Raw genomic sequence first — 19,330 nt, forward strand, 5'->3', positions numbered from 1 at the left:
TGGCGGTGGGTGGTGACTACTAGCTGCCTTCTCTCTAGTCTTACACTGCTAAATTAGGTATGGCTAGTGCTGATATCCCTCATGTAGCTTTGCGCAAAATAAAAAACAAACTATTTATCGAACGTTAAATATTAATCATGATATCGAAAGACACAGCCCTACCCACGTTTTCCGGCAGGTAAAAAGTGCATATGACGTTCTTCTTTTGTTGTTTTTTTTAAACCAAGATGCAAAACTTTTTCTAAATATTTTCATGGTTTTATTATCAATGCTAGCCCACGTGTAACTTTGTGCGAAATTCAAAAACAAACGAAAAAACACTAGAATTTGTTTGTTTGTAGTTAAGCACACTGGTCTGTACATTTGTAGTCTCACGAGAAAAGTGTAATGTCGTAACGTAGTTTATCTAACACCCTTACAATTTAAGTTTTATTATAAAATTAAATACATTTGTAAGAATATTTTTATGGAAAACTAACTAACAAACGTCTAGCGTACTACAATGTACACTTAATCAATATACATGCTAAGTTGATATGAGAAGTTTGTTTGTTTTCGAATTTTCACGCAAAGCTACACGAGGGCTATCTGCGCTAGCCGTCCCTAATTTAAGTGTAAGACAGCTAGTCATCACCATTTACCGCTAATTCTTGGGCTACTCTTTTACCAACGAATAGTGGGATTGACCATGACTTTATAACGCTCCCATGACTAAGAGGGCGATCATGTTTGGTGTGACGGGGATATGAGAAGTAAAACTATACATATCTTAATTCTGGTGGCAAAAATAGCTTTATTTGAAATTTCACAATATCTGTATACAATATTGTTTTAGGTACACAAATGGCCGGTTTAGGTTAACAATTACATCGAACATCGATATATTGAAATAACATTTTACAACTGCGCATGCACACTACACATTTTTTTTTTTAGTTGCTACTTCCGTGTCATGTTTCTTGTTTATTTGGGGTGGGGGTAATAAAGCAAGAGCAGTTTTTTTTGTTTTGTTTTTCCATTTAGCTTGTTGATAGCTATCCGCAACACATAATAATACGATCAGTTTGGGAAAATAATTAAAAATACGTCGAGAAATGATTTGCCCAAATAAACTTGGGTAAACGTTACGTAGAAGACGGAGTTATGTTTGGCAAATTACGGAAGGGGTTCAAAAGTAACGAAAAATGAGAATATACTTTTTTGTTAAATACATAGCTAAGGTATATATGAATGTTTTAATTTATTTTTTATAAATCCAGAAATATGCATACACTGTGAAATAATCACACGCACTAAAATGTAATGTTTAAAATATGTGTAATAAAAATGAAGCTTATAACACGCACTTTTAAGTAAAATTTTCTCAACATTCACTGAAGAAGTGGTGATTTTATTGTCCTAGTGTAATCTTTAACACAATAGTTTTACATACTTATAGATTAGGTAGGAACTAATGCTTTATTTCCGTTATATGAAATTAAAGTTATTATATTTATTATTACATTATTATTTGTGAGCACAATGATGTTTCATCCTTGCTTTAATTTCATATATTTTCAATAACCAATTCTCGTTCTCACATCATAGGCAAATACAATAGAGCACGTGACCTCAAACTGTATCTCAGTAAATAACAACTTCATAATAATATCTGTTTAAAAATTACAACCTGTCTACAAAGGATTCGTAAAAGAAACAGATACAGAGAAATATTTACAATTTAATACATTATTATTCTAAGCCTAATTCAAGGGGGAACAATTATAACCTAAGTTATTATTTTTAAATTAAAAAAGTTAGCATATTTTAATTTTTTTTCTCTCAGAGTTGTGGGATGGCCTTGCGTGAACCAAATAACCACATGTTGTGTTACTAATACACTCTTAACAAGACTTCTACAGAAAAGGAGCGTAGCCAATAAAGCCAAAAGAAGCTAATACTACAGATATTACAAATAATTATTCGCTTACGTATAGTTTAGATACATAGACTGTTACTTTGCTTCACACTGACCACTTTGTAGGTTAATTGGCACGACCATAGCTCCTAAATCTGTTTCCTATTTATGTTTTTATTGGCAGATAAAATTTATTCACGAAAGTCTTGTTAACACTTGTTTTAAGCGCATACCAGTGTATAAATATACTCTCCTCATAGACAGCTCAACAACTTTCTAGTGCATTATTTTGGGATCATCTTTGTAGAAAAAAATAGTTTGTTAATAACGCACAATTACTAGAAATAAAGAGGAGTGTTTTCTTATAACAAAGACATATTGGGCTATCTGCGGAGTCTACCGAGGAGAATCGAACCCCTGCTTTTAGCGTTGTAACTCCGTAGAGTTACCGCTCTTTTAGTGGGGGACGAATAAAGAAGAAGGATTGGTTATTTATGTTAGAGCAAAACTACAATGGGTTATTTTACTGTGCTTATCGAACCTCGGATTTTAACATGAAGAGAAAGAAAATTAATTGTAAGCATTGAAGTGACAGCTTTTTTTGTTGTTAAACTTCTGTTATACGTCGAAAGCCTTTTTCGTGTTGAAATTTATTTCAGTAATGATATTAAGTTGTTGGCACAAGAAACTTTCTTTGCAATTGCTGGCTAAAATCAGGGGCTCGATTCCTCTCGGTAAACACAGCAGATATAGTCCGAGGTGATTTTGCTGTAAGAATACACATGGAAACGCTGACTAGACACAGAATAAAAAAAAAGGAAAGAAATAAATATTTCGTGTTAAAGCCAGAAACATAACTCTCCAAACTCCTAATTGGAATAAAAGCAGTTCTCGTTTACAGATTACACTGACAAGAGTCCTAAAAATTGTCTATTATTTACTTCCTACGCTTATGTTTTACTTTCGACCTGATGGTTTCGTTTCGGGTATCACCGAGTTATGAAGCCACTTTGATTTGGTCGTAGAACTGCAGAGTTTTCTTTTCATTACTTCAATTAATCTAATTAGGTGTTTTGATAGAATTAATATAAAACATCACGAAAAAATAGTACTCCATGGAACAATTAGGCAATTGGTTCCTTTACCGGGCTTCTGTTTACGATATGTGATAACCGATTCGGACAAATCCACTGTTAATATTTTTCAGGATAATATCCTTGAATGGCATAAAAATGTATCAACAGTAATTCCTGTATTTCAGCCATATTTTGGTAGTATATGGCTCATTATTATTATAATTATTGGACATTTAGCATCATTTGAGGTAGAATTAATGTTGTCGTTATCTCTACAATTTGTATTACAAAGCAGTCTCTACGACTGGCGGCCATAAGCAGAATTAATGAATCTTTCTTCACACTTCGAATAAAATACTTGACATGTGTGTTTTTTTGTACATATATCAACTTGCACTGTTTACCATGGAGAAACATCGACATATATCAGTAAGTATTCTAACAACACTATATTAACATGTATGAAACAGTTGATCAGTTATCGACTAAAATCAACCATAGAATAACGTTTCGGCCTTCGCACTATAATTTTATTAGTTAAGTTGTATTCTCGAGTATCTATAAAAACAGTAAAACTAGACGTATCGAAATCATTCTTATTAATAACTTGTTACTTCGGTGGCTACGTTTAGTATAATTAGGTAATGATATCTCTCTACTAATAAGATCTAGAAGTTTAAATACTGTAATTTTAACTTATTTATTGTTTCTGTTATTTAACGAAAAGTCAGGTTTTAAGAACTAAGAGCTTTCGGTTTCAAACACTCCTCAACACAGGTTTACGACTTAAAATAAGGTTTCTACGGTAAAACATTTTTAGTGGGTAAGCTGACTATTAATACTATTGAAATAGTATCAATTTAGAATATCTGTTTCCAATTCTTGTTCATCTCCAAGACCTTCGTCAGGCGAACCCCTATTCCTGAAGTGATTACCATGCTGGGGTAAGTTAAACTGAACACACCTGGAGATGTGGCGTTCACTTTGGTAGGTTGGGTAACCGAGCGCGCAATCTTCGTCAAGAGAATTTTTCCGTACATAGTACTCGTACAGCGCTGAAGAATTCTCTTCATCAAAGTAAAGTCCTTGTTCTGATAGAAACCGCTGCTGATTTCGTTTCTGCCAAGTGCGAGAACAGCTGTAATGCTTAGGCTTAGAAGCCAGCGAACACCTTCGACAATGGCCTCTGCGTTTGTGAAAGTTATCAAGCGTGGTGTCTTTCTGAGGGCGGTTTAAAGTGTTGGCGAATGAAGGTAGCGGATTATCGTAAACATTCACGCAGCTCTTAGATAAAGACTTATTGAAGTATCGATTCTGATTGGTCATATTAACAAGTTCTGGTTTCTTGGAAACAGTTCCATCCGAAGTATAATTCGTGCTGTCAGAAAGACCTTCCTCAGAACCGATATTTTGGAATGGTGTCTGGTCTTCATCCCTTAAACTCACCTTCAAACTGTCTTTTTTACGCATAGCGCTGGCTTCTGCTCTTCTTCTATTAATTCTCTTCTGTCTCCGGTGTAATAATGCGAAACATATTAAAATAAACAGAATCGTACCAACTAATAATGTTCCTATCACAATTCCGATGAGTTCCGAGCCACTTAGAACAATTAACGATCTAAGCTCTAGTGGTTGAACAACTAAAGTTATATTGATGGAAACGTTTCCAGCTTTATTTTCAGCATTGCAAAAGTAGCTACCACTGGAATTCGCTCTGACATTATTAAATGTTAGGGTGCTGGAAACTCTTTGACCCTTATTCTCCTTTTTTACAGTGTAATATTTTTTTGTTTCTGTGTCGAACTCATAAAATTTGTCCGAAGTCCAAAAGAGTTGCGATTTGGGAATTGAAAATACCTGACAATATAATGTAGCATTTGCACCTTGAGTCGCATAAATAGTAGCTTCATCAGACGTGAAAACGGGAAGACAAGCAAAATCGTCCAGATCCAAAGAATCCCAGGAGAATCCTTTCAAGTGTGGTGGGGAATCACATCTAGGAGAAACAGCAGTGGGAATCTTCTGATTGATCATCCACAGTCTTAAGCTCCTGAGCTCACAATCACACACCCATGGATTATGGTGCAGTTCTAAACTGTGTAAAGGTGCCAACGTATGACTGAAGTCCTGGGGAAGATGATGCAGGTTGTTGTATTGCAAATAAAGGTTTTCCAATTTCACTAACCACTGGAAGGCTCTAGGTTCAATTACTTTTATTTGACATTTACTGAGATTCAAGAAGGTCAAGTGAGTTAAGTTTAAAAATGTATCTTCCTCAATTTTCGAAATTAAGTTGCTATTCAGGTCTACTTTACGCAAGAGTCGACTCTCGGACATAGCATCGGATGGAACTGTGTCCAGAAAGTTGTGACTCAAGTCCAACTCAACCAGATTAAACAGATGTTTAAAAGCCTGACTGTGAATGTCTCGTAACTGACACTTAGAAAGGTAAATCTTCTGCAGGTTTACTAAACCCACACGCTGAAAACATTTAGTTGGAAGTCTCCAGATTGTATTTCCATTAAGATTCAAAACCTGCGTACTGCTACTAATGCCTCCTGGTACGCTTTTCAAGCCAGCACGAAGACATTCCGCCGTCTCTTTTCCGTGTTTCCAAATACAACTACACACTACGGGACACTTTTTCACTCCAGAACAAACAACACAAGCACCTAATATTAAGTAAAGAACCAGCGTCCACGAGCGACGCATTGATTCCTGCATGCTGCGAAGCATAAAAAAAGTCCAACAAACAAACTGAAAGATCCATCCAATTCCTCAGTGGTTGTATGTCATCTTTTTTTCTTATTCTGCGTGTTACTTCTTGTTTAATAAAAAAAAGCTGCTATTTTTCCCCACCCCCCATAATTTTCTCATTCATTTCACAGATAATTTTCACTCCGAACTGAATCTGTTAAACTACAAATCTTTGCTATCTTACAATCACGCAACAATGGAAGAGTCTAACAGCTCTTTCATGAATTATTCCACTCTATCATGTCTTTTCAATACTTGGATCTCTCTAGAACAATGTTTCCAGTTTTATCTCTGCCTCCGACTGGATGAATAATCCCAGAAATCGTATATCTGGAAAGAAGAAAGTAAAACGAATCACATAAGCGCCCTGAAGTACATTCCACTTAGATTTGCAAAATATTATAGCTGGTTGGATTAGTGAATATAACTTGATGTGGAAGACACGTTTTTTTATTTGAAAAAATATGAAATAGTGTTTTTAATTTAACTAAATACTTATAATACTGGAAAAAGTTAATTAATTATTGAGAGTGTTGATATTTTTTGTATAAATACAGTACATGACATCGTCTGATTTCTATTTTTTTCTATTATAAATATTTGAATTTCAACATTAACTCACAAGAACAATATTTATTTACATGGTTGATATTTATAAGCGTTAAGACAGTGTGTGTGTTTCCTTATAGCAAAGCCACATCGAGCTATCCGCTGAGTGCACCGTGTGGAATCGAATCCCTGATTTTAGCATTGTAAATCCATAGACTCACCTCTGTACCAGTGAGGGACGTTAAGACAATGGCGCAAAAAGAAAAATAATTTTAGATAAAAAGTTTTAACGAGTTTACAAAAAGCTGCCGGAGTTTTATCCTGATACCTTACCTTTTCACCTATAAATGCTACCAAAAACGAAATTTCTGAGCTCAAATCAACCCATTTACCTTGTCTGATTATTATTGTTGCAAATTGCTTGAAATTTTCACGCAGAGTCGGTTCGTTATTCTTAGCCGATGGTACATTTACAATGATCTTGTTACCTATTATGATATTTAAAGCTCTTCTGTTTTTTTTTCCTATGAGAAAACAATACGTGTACTTTGTAGAATTATGGCAAAATGTGAGGCCTAAGTGCACGATTAAGAAACAGGAGAAACCATACATTACTCTTTTAGACAAAGAACGAGATACAGTAGTCATTACATCTTATCAAATTGTTTTTGCGACCCTAAAGACAATCGACAAGCCTGCTGTGTGTTCGTGATATCTGCTTGACCTTGTTTTCCTTAACGGATCACGTCTGTAAGGCTTAGCTCTTATTAGCAGGAAATAATCCATTCAAGGCGTGAGGGAGAAAAGAAAACGAGATAATGTATGTTTATACGCTCTCATACCTGACTGTTCATGCATGCAGTTCCCATTACGTGTTTCTTTGAGTATCATGCACTTACATCTATTGTCTTCCTTGGAAAGTGTGAAAAGAAGCCTACAAAGTCTGAAGGCTATGAACTACGTGCCTTAGTCTCACTTGAAAGTCTTCTGTATAATAAAGAAATCAAAGTAAATGCTAGCCTCTTACGAGGTTATTGAATCATTAAAACGTGTAGGCTTTGGTGAGGACAGACTTTAGAAAAGGAAGAAAAAATATGGTGTCTCAAAAGAAGTACTTTAAATCATGGAGAAAATAATCGAATTTTCACGTTCTTACAAGACAGGACTGCGTGAATTTTCAGAAAAAAATGAATAAGATAAAACTACGAAGTGTATTTTAACACTCAGGTATTTCATCCTACAGAAATGGATGTGTGGGAATATGCAGTGTAAACATATTAAATATTTTATAAATATATTATTGACTGGATGTTTATTTCAGAGCAAAGAGTTGTTGGGCTGTTCGCTGGGAAAAAAGAGCCCCGGATTTCAGCACTGTTAATCCGTAAAGTTGTAGCTTGTCCAATCGGTGGACAAAAATATTTTCAGTTGATTTTTATCATAGTGGCCAGAAACGATCATATTTCTTAAACTTACTAACTTGCAAATAAAAAACAGACAAGGAACAGGGAATCATCAATAGCCGCGTTCATGAGACCTTTTTTTCTTTTTTTATTAGCTATACTAATGTAAAAGTCCATCAAAAATGGCAGGAAATCAAAGTCTGCCAAAATTTGAATAATCAAATATACATATACAGCATTGATGCCATTAAAAGACATAATAAAAGTAATGGACTTATTGCTTGAGAAAACAAAATTTATTCTGAGAAATATCTCTTTTACCTAAATGACATAGATACTGATGCCTTTGGATAAAAGATTAAAATATACGATCACCATCCAATTGCATGCACACCTGTTCTTCATCTGTTCTTTATCTCTACAGATAATTTGTTTATTCAGTCTGCTTTAATAAAAGAACAATTCATAATAATTCCCAAGCACAGATTTCTGCTAAGTTTTGACTTATTCTTCACGAGAGTCTTACCGGCTTTAATATTTGAATCTTAACTAGTTTGACGCCATAATGATGTGGTGTCACACAAATAACACCATACTAATCTGGCTGTGGGAACACGTTCCTTGACAGGGTTTTATATAGGAGAAAAAGTACTGAAATTTAGGAGATATTTACTCCTATGTTAGTGATTTAGTTCAATTGAAACACAAATGGCAAATCAAAATAAGAACTATTATGGAAAAAAAGTGGGATTGGATTCGTGTAACTCACAACATTCGGAAAAGTCGAGCGTTACCAACCGACTGACCGACCGATACTTGGTTTTTATATATATTAATTTATGTGCGCAACAGTACTAAGATTCGGGCGAGTGTGAACCAGATCCGATTTTATTACTCATCAAGACTTCTACTGTTCTGCCCTCAAGTATAAACTTTTTACATATAATTATAGTAAATGAATTTATGACACCTTAGACGTGGTCAAATACATCAGTTGAAAAGGTTTAACTGTAACTGGATTTCAAATCGGTCAAGAGGTGACGGAGCTATGAGCTAAAAGTGTATGCTTGAAAATCTCGTTCTGTGAGACGCTACGTCGCAGGTAATTAATTGTAAGATTGTAGCGTCCCAGATTAATAAGAATAAACTACAATTTATATATTTAAAAACGGTTGGTATGGGTAGAGAAAGCACTGATAGAGGGGCGAAAAACGTTTCGACCTTCTTCGGTCGTCGTCGGGTTCACAAAGTTCTCGTCATCACGGAAAACTACAATTTAAATAGAATATATAGTTGTTGAAAATTCACTGAGTAAAAAGACGTTAAAACTTTGTCTGTAGTACACAGTTAATCTAAAAAATAATCAAGTTTTTATCACTAATTCGAAACGTTGGGAAGAAGCGAGAAATTTGTACTTAATAAAGAACGAAAGTAACCATATCTTCCCTTTAATCTATCAGTTCGAAATTTGGAAAACTGCTTGGTTGATGTTAAGCAATGGTCAGGATTATATATTTCCAGACCCTCCGCTCAGCCACTAAGAGGTAATTAGGACAGTTTGCAGGATTGGTTTGAATTTCGTCCAAAGCTACACGAAGGCTATCTTCGATAGTCGTCCCTAATTTAAGAGTGAATAACTAGAATCATCACAACCTACTGTCCACTGTTAGGCTACTGTTTTACCAATGAATAATGAAATTGATCGTTAGTTTATAACGCCCCCACAGCTGACAGGGCGAATATGTTCGATGATGGCGGTTCGAATTCGTGATTCTCAAGCTACGAGTCTAGCTTCTCAATCATCCGGCTAAGCTAGGCCTAAGGCAATTAGTGAACACTAATTAGTAATTTTTAACACAAATAGCTATTGAGTAGCTATGCACTAAACTCTGAAACACAAATAAACAAAAATTGTTTTTAAAATGTTAAAAACCTTCGAAATTAAAAGTAGCTTAATTATACTTATAAGCACCTGTCCAATATTTGCCGAAGTTAACATTTACACGGGCAGCGTAAATAATGAATGAAGTTGTCCTGCTACAATGTATCCAACATGACTCTCAGATGACTTTCTTGACAGTGTTAAGTAATATATATCATTTGTTTGTTTAAAGTTAAGCACAAAGCTACACAATGGATTATCTGTGCTCTGCTAACCACGTGTATGAAAACCCAGTTTCTAACGTCGTCAATCCGCAAACATATATGACCTCTGTACTTATGTACCTGTTATAACGCCCTGAACCATAAGGTACCACGTTAGTACAACGTGTGTCATGAATATGAATAGTTTGTGCAGTGATGAAAAAGTTTGAATGTTTGTATACTTAACGTTTAATCGAAATGCGTGTACCAGAGGACGTGTGTGCCATTATAAGATTCTTTGAATGACTATCCAATATGTAAGGTCTAACTGATACTACTACATACGTAAACATACCATATATTCTGTTTAAACTGGTTTAGAAAACGATTTCGAAGCTGAGCGATTCTAGGAACGTATCTCTTTATTCATCAGAATTCCAATTATTTAACCATTTATAACCATATTCAACCATTTCGCTTTCATTAATGAATGATTATTACGACGATTTCGTTGTTACACGTTCAGGTAGGTGTGTTAAGCTAGTATAACACTTACAAAGCTAAACACAAATATCTGTTTTAAGTACTAATAGCTGCTGTTTTAAACTATCACTTACTAATCAGAGCACTAGAAGGCAGACAGTCAACAGTACAATACTATCATACACGCTAAAGGATTAACAATTGTTTACTAACAGCACTTAATCAGTTTGTTTCTCTTTATTTTAACTTCTTTTAGCCACTCGCCCCACTATACAGTAGTGTGTGTGTTGTTAATAAGTAAGCACTAAAACGACGTTACATACAGGATGTTTAATGTTGCAATTGTACTGTCGTGACGTCAGTAAAACTTGCACATGCCATGAATCACGAGGAGAGTTATGTATTCTGTGGGCTACAAAGTCGTACGACGCATGATCTTCAAAAAAGCAAAAACTCAAAATATTTGTTGTTTTTAATTTTGGTTCAATTTACTAGCGACCTAGTGACACAGCGGTATGTCTGTGGATTTGCAGCGCTAGAAACTGTGTGTTGGGCAGAGGACAAATTGCATTTAGTTTAATTAGAAACACATTTACGTTATTTACTCTTGAAACAAAACATTATATACGTAATAATACATGAGGATAAAGACCGTTAGAAGCAGATGAAATCTTTACCCTATTTTATGGTATGTTACGTTACTCAGTGAACCATCATATTTAATGGCACAGTTAAATGTTTCCCTTTAAATTCTTAAACTCAAGTATCAGAAGTTAATTTGTATGCGTAACTTCTAATAGATAGATGCAATCTATACAAGAAAGGTATAGCAGATCAAGCTATAAATGCCATCCCTAATTTTCCAAGATCTCAACCTGGACAAATATCTCTTACTGATCGACACTAAAGTCGATAAAGCAGTTGACTGGCTTTTCATCTTTTCAAATGTAACCTGTTGTCTATGGATTCACAACGCTAAATTCAGGGGTTGGATTCCCCTTGTTGGACACAGCAGATAGCCCGATGTAGTTTTGCTATAAAAACACACACACACACACTCTTGAAAATCGTTAGTTTTGCAGTTCGTAATTCGACTTAAGTTAAACTGTTATTTTCAGTTTATCACTTTATCAAAACTATATTTGTAAGTTTTTTAAATATCTTATTCGATTTCTTAAAGTGATGGAGATCTAGAAAATAATATTCTAAGAACGAAACTAGAAAAGAAAAGTTTAAGCAAAGACACACAATAAAATCATTGAAAAGTTTAAGGAAAAACATATAACAATTGAAATGTTTAAGAAATGATACGACAATATAATTGCTTGTAAGCACAATAAACAATTATTAATAGCGATTTGTTTAAAAGTTTTCCGTTTAGCAGATTTTGAGTTTAAAACAATTTCACTGGATTTCTTAATATAATTTCATCTAGTCACCCAGTGAAGTCAACGTCATAACGTCAGTCCTTCATCTAAAACATTTTCATCGGATCATTCAGTATGACGTTAACTGTGATAACACGGTACTAATTCTACTGTCAGTTTTTTACTACAATATTTGAACAAAAGGTCAGAAACAAACTTTGACGTTTTTACAAAAAAAATACTTGTTAGGAATAACTTTAATTGGCTGTTAGCAAGTCGGTTAGACCTTAAATATTCTCAGCTAACATTAAAAACAGTTTGTAGGTAAATAAAAAATCCGTCAAAGAATGACAGGAACACTGTTACTCTTCAAAACAAATAGTCATCTGGAACAGTCTTAATTCAATATTAGCGAATTTCAATAGTCATTTGGAACAGCCTTAATTCGATATTAATGAATTTCAATAGTTATTTGGAACATCTTTATTTTAATATTAGCGAAGTTCAGTAATCATTTGGAGAAGTTATATTTTAATATTACCGTATTTAAAAAGTAAGTTGGAGTAGTCATATTTTAATATTAGCGTATTTGAATAGTAATTTGGAACAGTCTTTTTTCAATATTAGCGTATGTCAAAATTAATTTGGAGGATATTCTTTTAATATTAGCGTATTTCAAAATTATTTGCCACGTGTGAAAGACTCCTACGCATCTTGACTTGTTAAAATGAGCCAGTAGTGATAAGACGTTAAAGTGTCTCACCTCAACTATGGTAATCTAATCTATTATTTTGTTTCATCTGCAATTTTCTGACACGTTCAATTCATCAAAACTATTTGTCGATGCACTCTGGCGACTATCACATACGAAGTTCAAAAGATAAACCACTTCGTTATTGAAAGCTGTTTTTCAAGATATCGATAATGTAATGCTCCAATATTTAAAGTCCAAACTCACAATATACTCCAATACTTAAAGTCCAAACTCTTCTTAAACTAGTACACTCATGGAAAACTCTATAATCACACTTTGCTAAGTAGTGTATGGTCATCCTACAGGCGGCAAAGGTCTTAACGTCAAAACATTCTACTTTAGAGACATCTAGCGATAAATCCTATATATATATATATATTCCAGGTAGCAACTCGAGCTATTGAATTCGTACACCACTAGAAACCGATTTAATTTAATAATAATAATAAATAAGCTTTGGCTAACCGATAATTTTGAGGAGTTAAATCCTTGCACTGGATACATTATACTTTGCTATTAAAATATTTTTTTTTTCATATTCTGCTTTTAAAATCCCATTGTAAGTGAGAATAGCACTATAATTGTTAATTATATCTATTTGTATGTGTGTGTGTATATATATTGTATCTACTCGGTATCTACTCTTGACAACTTTTCAAACAGTAACACAAATCTCATTGACCGTTTCACAACTAAAACAGCGACTTCACTTAAATGAAAGCTACTTTTCCAGATAAGGCCCCGGCACGGCCAGGTGGTTAAGGCAATCGATTCGTAAGCAGAAGGTCAAGGGTTCGAATCCACGTCACACCAAACATGCTCACCCTTTCAGCCGTGGGAGCGTTATAATGCGTCTGTCAATCCCACTATTCGTTATTAAAAGAGTAGCCCAAGAGTTAGCGGTGGGTGGTGATGACTAGCTGCCTTCCCTCTAGTCTTACACTGATAATTAGGGACGGCTAGCGCATATAGCCCTCGTGTAGCTTTGCGCGAAATTCGAAAAACAAACCTTTCCAGGTATCACTGGAGACTGCGTTTAATTTTATATACGTTTTTTAAAGTGGTGTTGATGATCATATATTGTTGCTGCTAAATACAACGTTCATAAACAATTACAACGTAAACGAAAATTAGTTTTTCACACTGATAAGCTAAGCGAATACACTACTATTCCTCAAGTAGACTGTTGGAACTTCTTGTACAAACGATTTGTTTGTTTGTTTATTCTGGAGCATAGCCATATCGGAAAATATGCCGTGTCCACCGTTAGGAATCGAACCCAGGATTTTAGTGTTGTAAGTCTATAGACTTGCCACTGTTTTATCGCGGTAGTGAACGAACTAATATGGTCGAAAAACGTTTCCCATAAATGAAGGTGTGTGCACAAACAACTTAGAAAATGTTCTTTTATCTCAGAGAGTTCCATCTGTGAAATTACAGATTTGTTTCACAGTATTTTTGTTTTATTTTGTTTCTATTAGAATCTCACATTGTAGCTAGTTGGCAGACATAAAAACAAAAACAAGTAACAAAAGTCAAATAAAGTCTGTTTGTTTGTTTTGAATTTTGCGCAAAGCTACACGAGGGCTCTCTGTGCAAGCCGTCCCTAATCCAAAAGTGTAAGACTAGAGGGAAAGCAGCTAGTCATCATCACCCACCGCCAACTCTTGAGCTACTCTTTTATCAACGAATAGTGGGATTGACCGTGATATATACCGTCCCCACGACTAAAAGGGCGAACATGTTTGGTGTGACGGGGATTTGAGCCCGCAACCTTCAAATTATGAGTCGAGCGCCCTAACTACCTGGTCATTCTTCAGTAATAATATAAAATAAAATAGGCTTATATACCACGATTGAAAATTAATTAGTTTATCTGGTTTGTTTTGAATTTCGCGGAAAGCTACTCGAGGGCGATCTAGGTTAGCCGTGCCTAATCCAGTAGTGTAAGACCAGAGAGAAGGCAGGTAGTGCTACTCTTTTACCAACGAATAATGGGATTAACCGTCACATTATAACGCCCCCACGTCTGAAAGGACAAGCATGCTTGATGTGACGGGGATTCGAACGCATGACCCTTAACCACTAAGCCATGCCGGGCCTTTACGATAAATAACTTTATAACTGATATATATTTGTGTGTGTAAACTCTTTAACACATTCAATAAATGTTAATATAATGACACGATATACTTCTACATAATATACTTCTACATGCATTTCATACATCCGAAATGAAGACCATGTAATGGAAGAGTTATAAGCCCGTAGTAATGATGTGTTAAACATGTCTGCCACGATTCCAAACTTCACTGAGACAACGTTTTAACAGTTATGTCTAAATACATGTGCTTTTGTTTTTGTGGTGTTTTTTTTTTCTTATAACAAATCCACATCAGGCGAACTACTATATCCATCGAGGGAAATCAAACCTGTGATTTTAGCGTTATAAATGCGTAGATTCATTGCTGTCCCAGCGGGAGACGGTTGTATCTGAAGAAGGAACACATATTATCAAAGTGTCTCCGAGAATAATGATGTTTCAAAGTTTTCATATGTATATCTCTTTCGTGTATAAACCTCGTAAATATTTGTATCTGTGGCAAAACTAATAAATCTATTAGCCACCGTCCCTAATTTTGAGCTACTGACCAAAGGAAAGCCAACCAGTTAGGATCATCCGCTGTCCACGCTAAGTGATTGACTGCCACTCTTATAACGCATCAACAGAGTTAAAGGAGGGGAATGTTTTGTGGTATCGAACGACTTCGAAGCTAGCGCGCCAACTCATAATTCTACTTTTGTACCCCAGAGCCAAACTGCACTGTAGACAAAGCAGAAATAGATACACAACGGCTTTATACAATAATTATCCAGGGACACCTTCCCCCCCCCCGAAATTATTATTACCTCAGTCTTTGTATATAAGTAATGACAAATAATGTAATATAATGTTCTTCTCTACTTCTCGTTTAACTCCGTGTAAATGAGAACATACACTATATTCTTTAGAATGATTCGTTAACCTAGGATCGCTGCGACAAAGACTGTTATTTTATTGACCTTGAAAAAGTCGGCTACTCTTTTACCAACGAATAGTAGGATTGACCGAAACATTAGAACGCCCCCATGGCTGAAAGGGCGAGCATGTTTGGTGCCACGAGGATTAAAACCCACGACTCTGAGATTACGATTCGAACGCTTTAACCCACCTGGCCATGCTGGACCGAACATATAGGTATCTTGATCGCAAAATAAATCTTTAAAGGCGAAATTGCAGAGATTTTAACTGAAAAATCTACCATTTTTTGTTTGTTTTATTGCACTAGTAGATTTTTTTAATTTCTGAGAATCATGTCTAGAAACCAACGTTTTCGATTTATCTCTAGTATTGCAGACATATACGTTCGAGAACTGGCACTCAATATAGAAAAGTCTTGTCAGGTTAAGTTAGGCCTACTCGAGGACCCCAGAAAAATACAATTTGGAAAGTCTTAATAGCATTTATTCAAGAATTTTGTTAAAATAATTTAGCATTAATTTTATCCATTAATTTAAATGCGCAATAAAAGGGGACACTTAAAGATTTTTCTTTCTAAATGTCGACAGATTAACAGCTCTCAATTCTCAAGCTAAAGATCGAAAAGTAAAAACATTGCGGATATTGACTCAGTTTTCGGTTATTATTGTCGCCACACAGAATCTCGTGTGAAGAGCACAAGGTCCAAAATCCCGATGAATATTAAAAAGTACCTATAGCCGAAAATTGAGGCATAAAAATACTACAGTAAAGATATTACATAAATACTGAGATAATCTAATCAGAAGTTTTCTTTGGAAATGACTGTAAATCGAGATATAATAGATTTTTCCTTTAATCTCTTCGTTGTCTATAATAATCACATTTAACAGCAAGAGTATCAAACTATAAGCAACACAACAGCGTTCGACGGTATTACTGTTATGTGTATTAACACCTCTAATAATAACGTTATTTTAGCTCTATGATAAATGTCAACAATAATCGATAGTAATCAATTTAATTGTCATTAGACGTTACACTATTATAGTTTTTAACACTACATTTTTTATCTAGTCTCTTTAGACTTTTCAACAACACCCCGAAAGATACAATGCTTTTCTTTGGTACTAGAAAAAAATTCAAATATTTCTGAGTACTTTGCGATGCAGATTCTGAAAACCACATTGAAAATTACTGTTCGTCTCTATTTTTCTAGTTATGGTGGTTTCGTTCAAACTATTCTTGTATTTTCATTCTGTAGGACCAGCAGGAGTGAACTAGCTTTTAGATCACCACACATGGTGATCATATTTGATGATACAAAGTATAATCTGCATGCTTTGATAAGTTTCTTTCATGTTCACAGCATGTGCAACAGGAATCGATGGCTTACTGTTCCTATTGTGTTAAACTACAGCTTTAAGACTAACTTTGGATGAGTCGAAAGAAAGTTTCCATTCTTTAGGATGGTGTTTAATACCTAATTCACTCATTAGTGTATCAACATTTGTACAGAAACACAAAGTATTTTTTTTATATTGTAAATTTCCTTCCAGGAAATGATACATTCTATTTTGTAAACGAGATCCAAAATGCCCGTGCTGCTTTGATAGAAACAAGTCACGAATCAGGTTATTTAGGTCTCATTTTATGTATGATCAGATGAGGCATTTTATGATAAGAGGGCACAGAATCAAAATTACTAGATGGATAAAATGAAGTAGATCCATTGTCTTCTTCACAGGATAACTATTCCGTTTCACAATTCGCTGATGGATGTGACTCTGGCATACCATCCACATGAGGTACCTGTCTTATTGCAGGTGGAATATTTAGATGTTTAATAAATGGTTTAGTTTTGCCAGAATATCCAGAGACGTTGGTAATAAAAAATAACGGTCAGTTAGATGATCTTTGGGCTTGGGCTCATTCACTGAAAATTAGCTACTGTGTCAAGCTAGATGTCAAACTGTAAAATACACTTGTGGAGCCGAATTTGCATTCACTAGGTAAGCAACCTTTACCTTCGTGATAACGAGAAACCCACTGGAAGTAAAAATGTATTTTCAAGACAGCTGGTATGGGTATTAGCACTTTAATTAAAATAAAGTACAGAACAACGTTTCGAACTTCTTAGGTCATCTTCAAGTTAACATTTTTTAAAATGTTTTTCTGTGCTTTATTTTAAGTAAAGTTTTAATAGCCATACCAGCAGTCTTGTGAAGACAACCTTTACACTACCTGTGATGTTCTCTCTTTGAGGGTAAGTTTTTCTTACCCTTTGCCAAATAATCTGTCTGTCCTTATACATAACTAACATCTGAAAATCAAGCAGATTTAGGTAAACGTACAATTAAGAAGCAAATGAATTTCAAGCAACCAATAGCTGAGATGTAAGTGAATTTCAGGCAACCAATAGATGAAAATGATGCAAATTATTTCGTTCTCCATAGGGACAGCATAATGTCAGGAAGGGAAATAAAGAACATTCAAACTACATCTTATGAAACTCATTATTTAATTTCCGTAGTTCATATTGGTGTATAAAAGACATCTCAACAACGGTAATAAATGACCTTATAACAATAAAATAGTTCTTTTCCTTTAACTGGACACTCAAAGTTCCTCTTTACAGCTTCTTAGAAGCATTATATTAAAACACAAACCGAAACTAACAGTAGTACAAAGAGCCAATAAACGAAATGTTGAGTATTCAATTAATTGGTTTGGTTTGTTTTCAATTTCACGCAAAGCTACACGAGGACTATCTGCTCTAGCCGTTCCTAATTTAACAGTGAAAGACTAGAGGGAAGGCAAATAGTCATCACCACTCACCGCCAACTCTGGAGTACTCTTTTACCAACGAATACTGGGATAAACCGTCACATTATAACGCCCTCACGGCTGAAAGGGCGAGCATGTTTGGTGTGATGGGGATTCGAACCCGCAACTCTCGGATTACGGGCATTTGATTTGTTCTACTTCACTTAACCTTTCCCAAGGTTTTTTCATATCTATCTACCTATTTGAGCGTGTGTTTACACATTCAATATTCCGAATTGTATACCGCATAGCAAAAATAATACAGTTAAACAATTAAGTGCTCTAACAATAACGTCCTACCTTCGTAAATATGATTGCTAAGTTTCTTTATGTAATCCCAGACTTATGGTATTATTATCATTCTATGATGAGAATCATCGTTGAGAAAATACCGTAAGAGAAAGACTACTTGAATAATGCTGAGTAATTCCACTGGAACAGTCTCTTAACTGACGAAAGTACTTTTAGCGCTGAGATTTTAATGCTAACATCGCTAGTGGAGCAAACTGAATAAACTGTGTGCCCTAATCTTCCATTTTTAAATTACCGATTATCTGAGACACAAAGCGAGCTTTCGAACTAAGTACCATACCAGCTCCATAACAAATAAACTACACAAGCTTTTCACACTGCATTTTTGTTAAGATTTGTTACTATAACAATTTCACAGGTTCTTGGCCATTATCCACCGTTTATAGCGTAACCGTAGGTTCAGTAACGTTTATTTATTTATTTTGCAGTTAAGCACAAAGTTACATAAAGGGCTAGCTGTGCTCTGCCAATTACGGGTATCAAAACCCGGTTTCTAAAGGTTTAAATCTCCAGACACGCCACTTTGTCATTTTTGGAGCATATCCACTAATGATGGTTCTTCGTATAATATAGATTTGCAATTAAATTTTATTTTACTAGAGCGTTAATAAGGTCTAATATGTTAAGCAGTTATGCTTCTTTAGTTTTTAGCACAGTGCTACACAATTGGCTGGCTACCTACGCGCTTCTCACCAGGGAGAATCGAGTCCCGAATATTAAGATTTAAATCTGCAAATGTACTGCTCCACTTACCAAGGAACATGATAAAGTTTGATAAATATTTGTTGTTGTTTTTTTATCA

General features: G+C 34.9%; 1 protein-coding gene across 1 annotated transcript in view; it reads right to left on the reverse strand.

The window, feature by feature from the left end:
* Positions 1-756: 756 nt before the first annotated feature.
* Positions 757-19,330, reverse strand: part of LOC143244403 (leucine-rich repeat, immunoglobulin-like domain and transmembrane domain-containing protein 2) — a 32,718-nt gene continuing 14,144 nt past the window's right edge. The window contains exon 2 of the mRNA XM_076488998.1: positions 757-6,060. Coding sequence (XP_076345113.1) covers positions 3,829-5,709 — 1,881 coding nt within the window. The 5' untranslated portion in view covers positions 5,710-6,060 and the 3' untranslated portion in view covers positions 757-3,828. The remainder of the gene's footprint in view (positions 6,061-19,330) is intronic.

This window comes from Tachypleus tridentatus, chromosome 2 (assembly GCF_004210375.1).
Source record: "Tachypleus tridentatus isolate NWPU-2018 chromosome 2, ASM421037v1, whole genome shotgun sequence".
Lineage (NCBI taxonomy): Eukaryota > Metazoa > Arthropoda > Merostomata > Xiphosura > Limulidae > Tachypleus > Tachypleus tridentatus.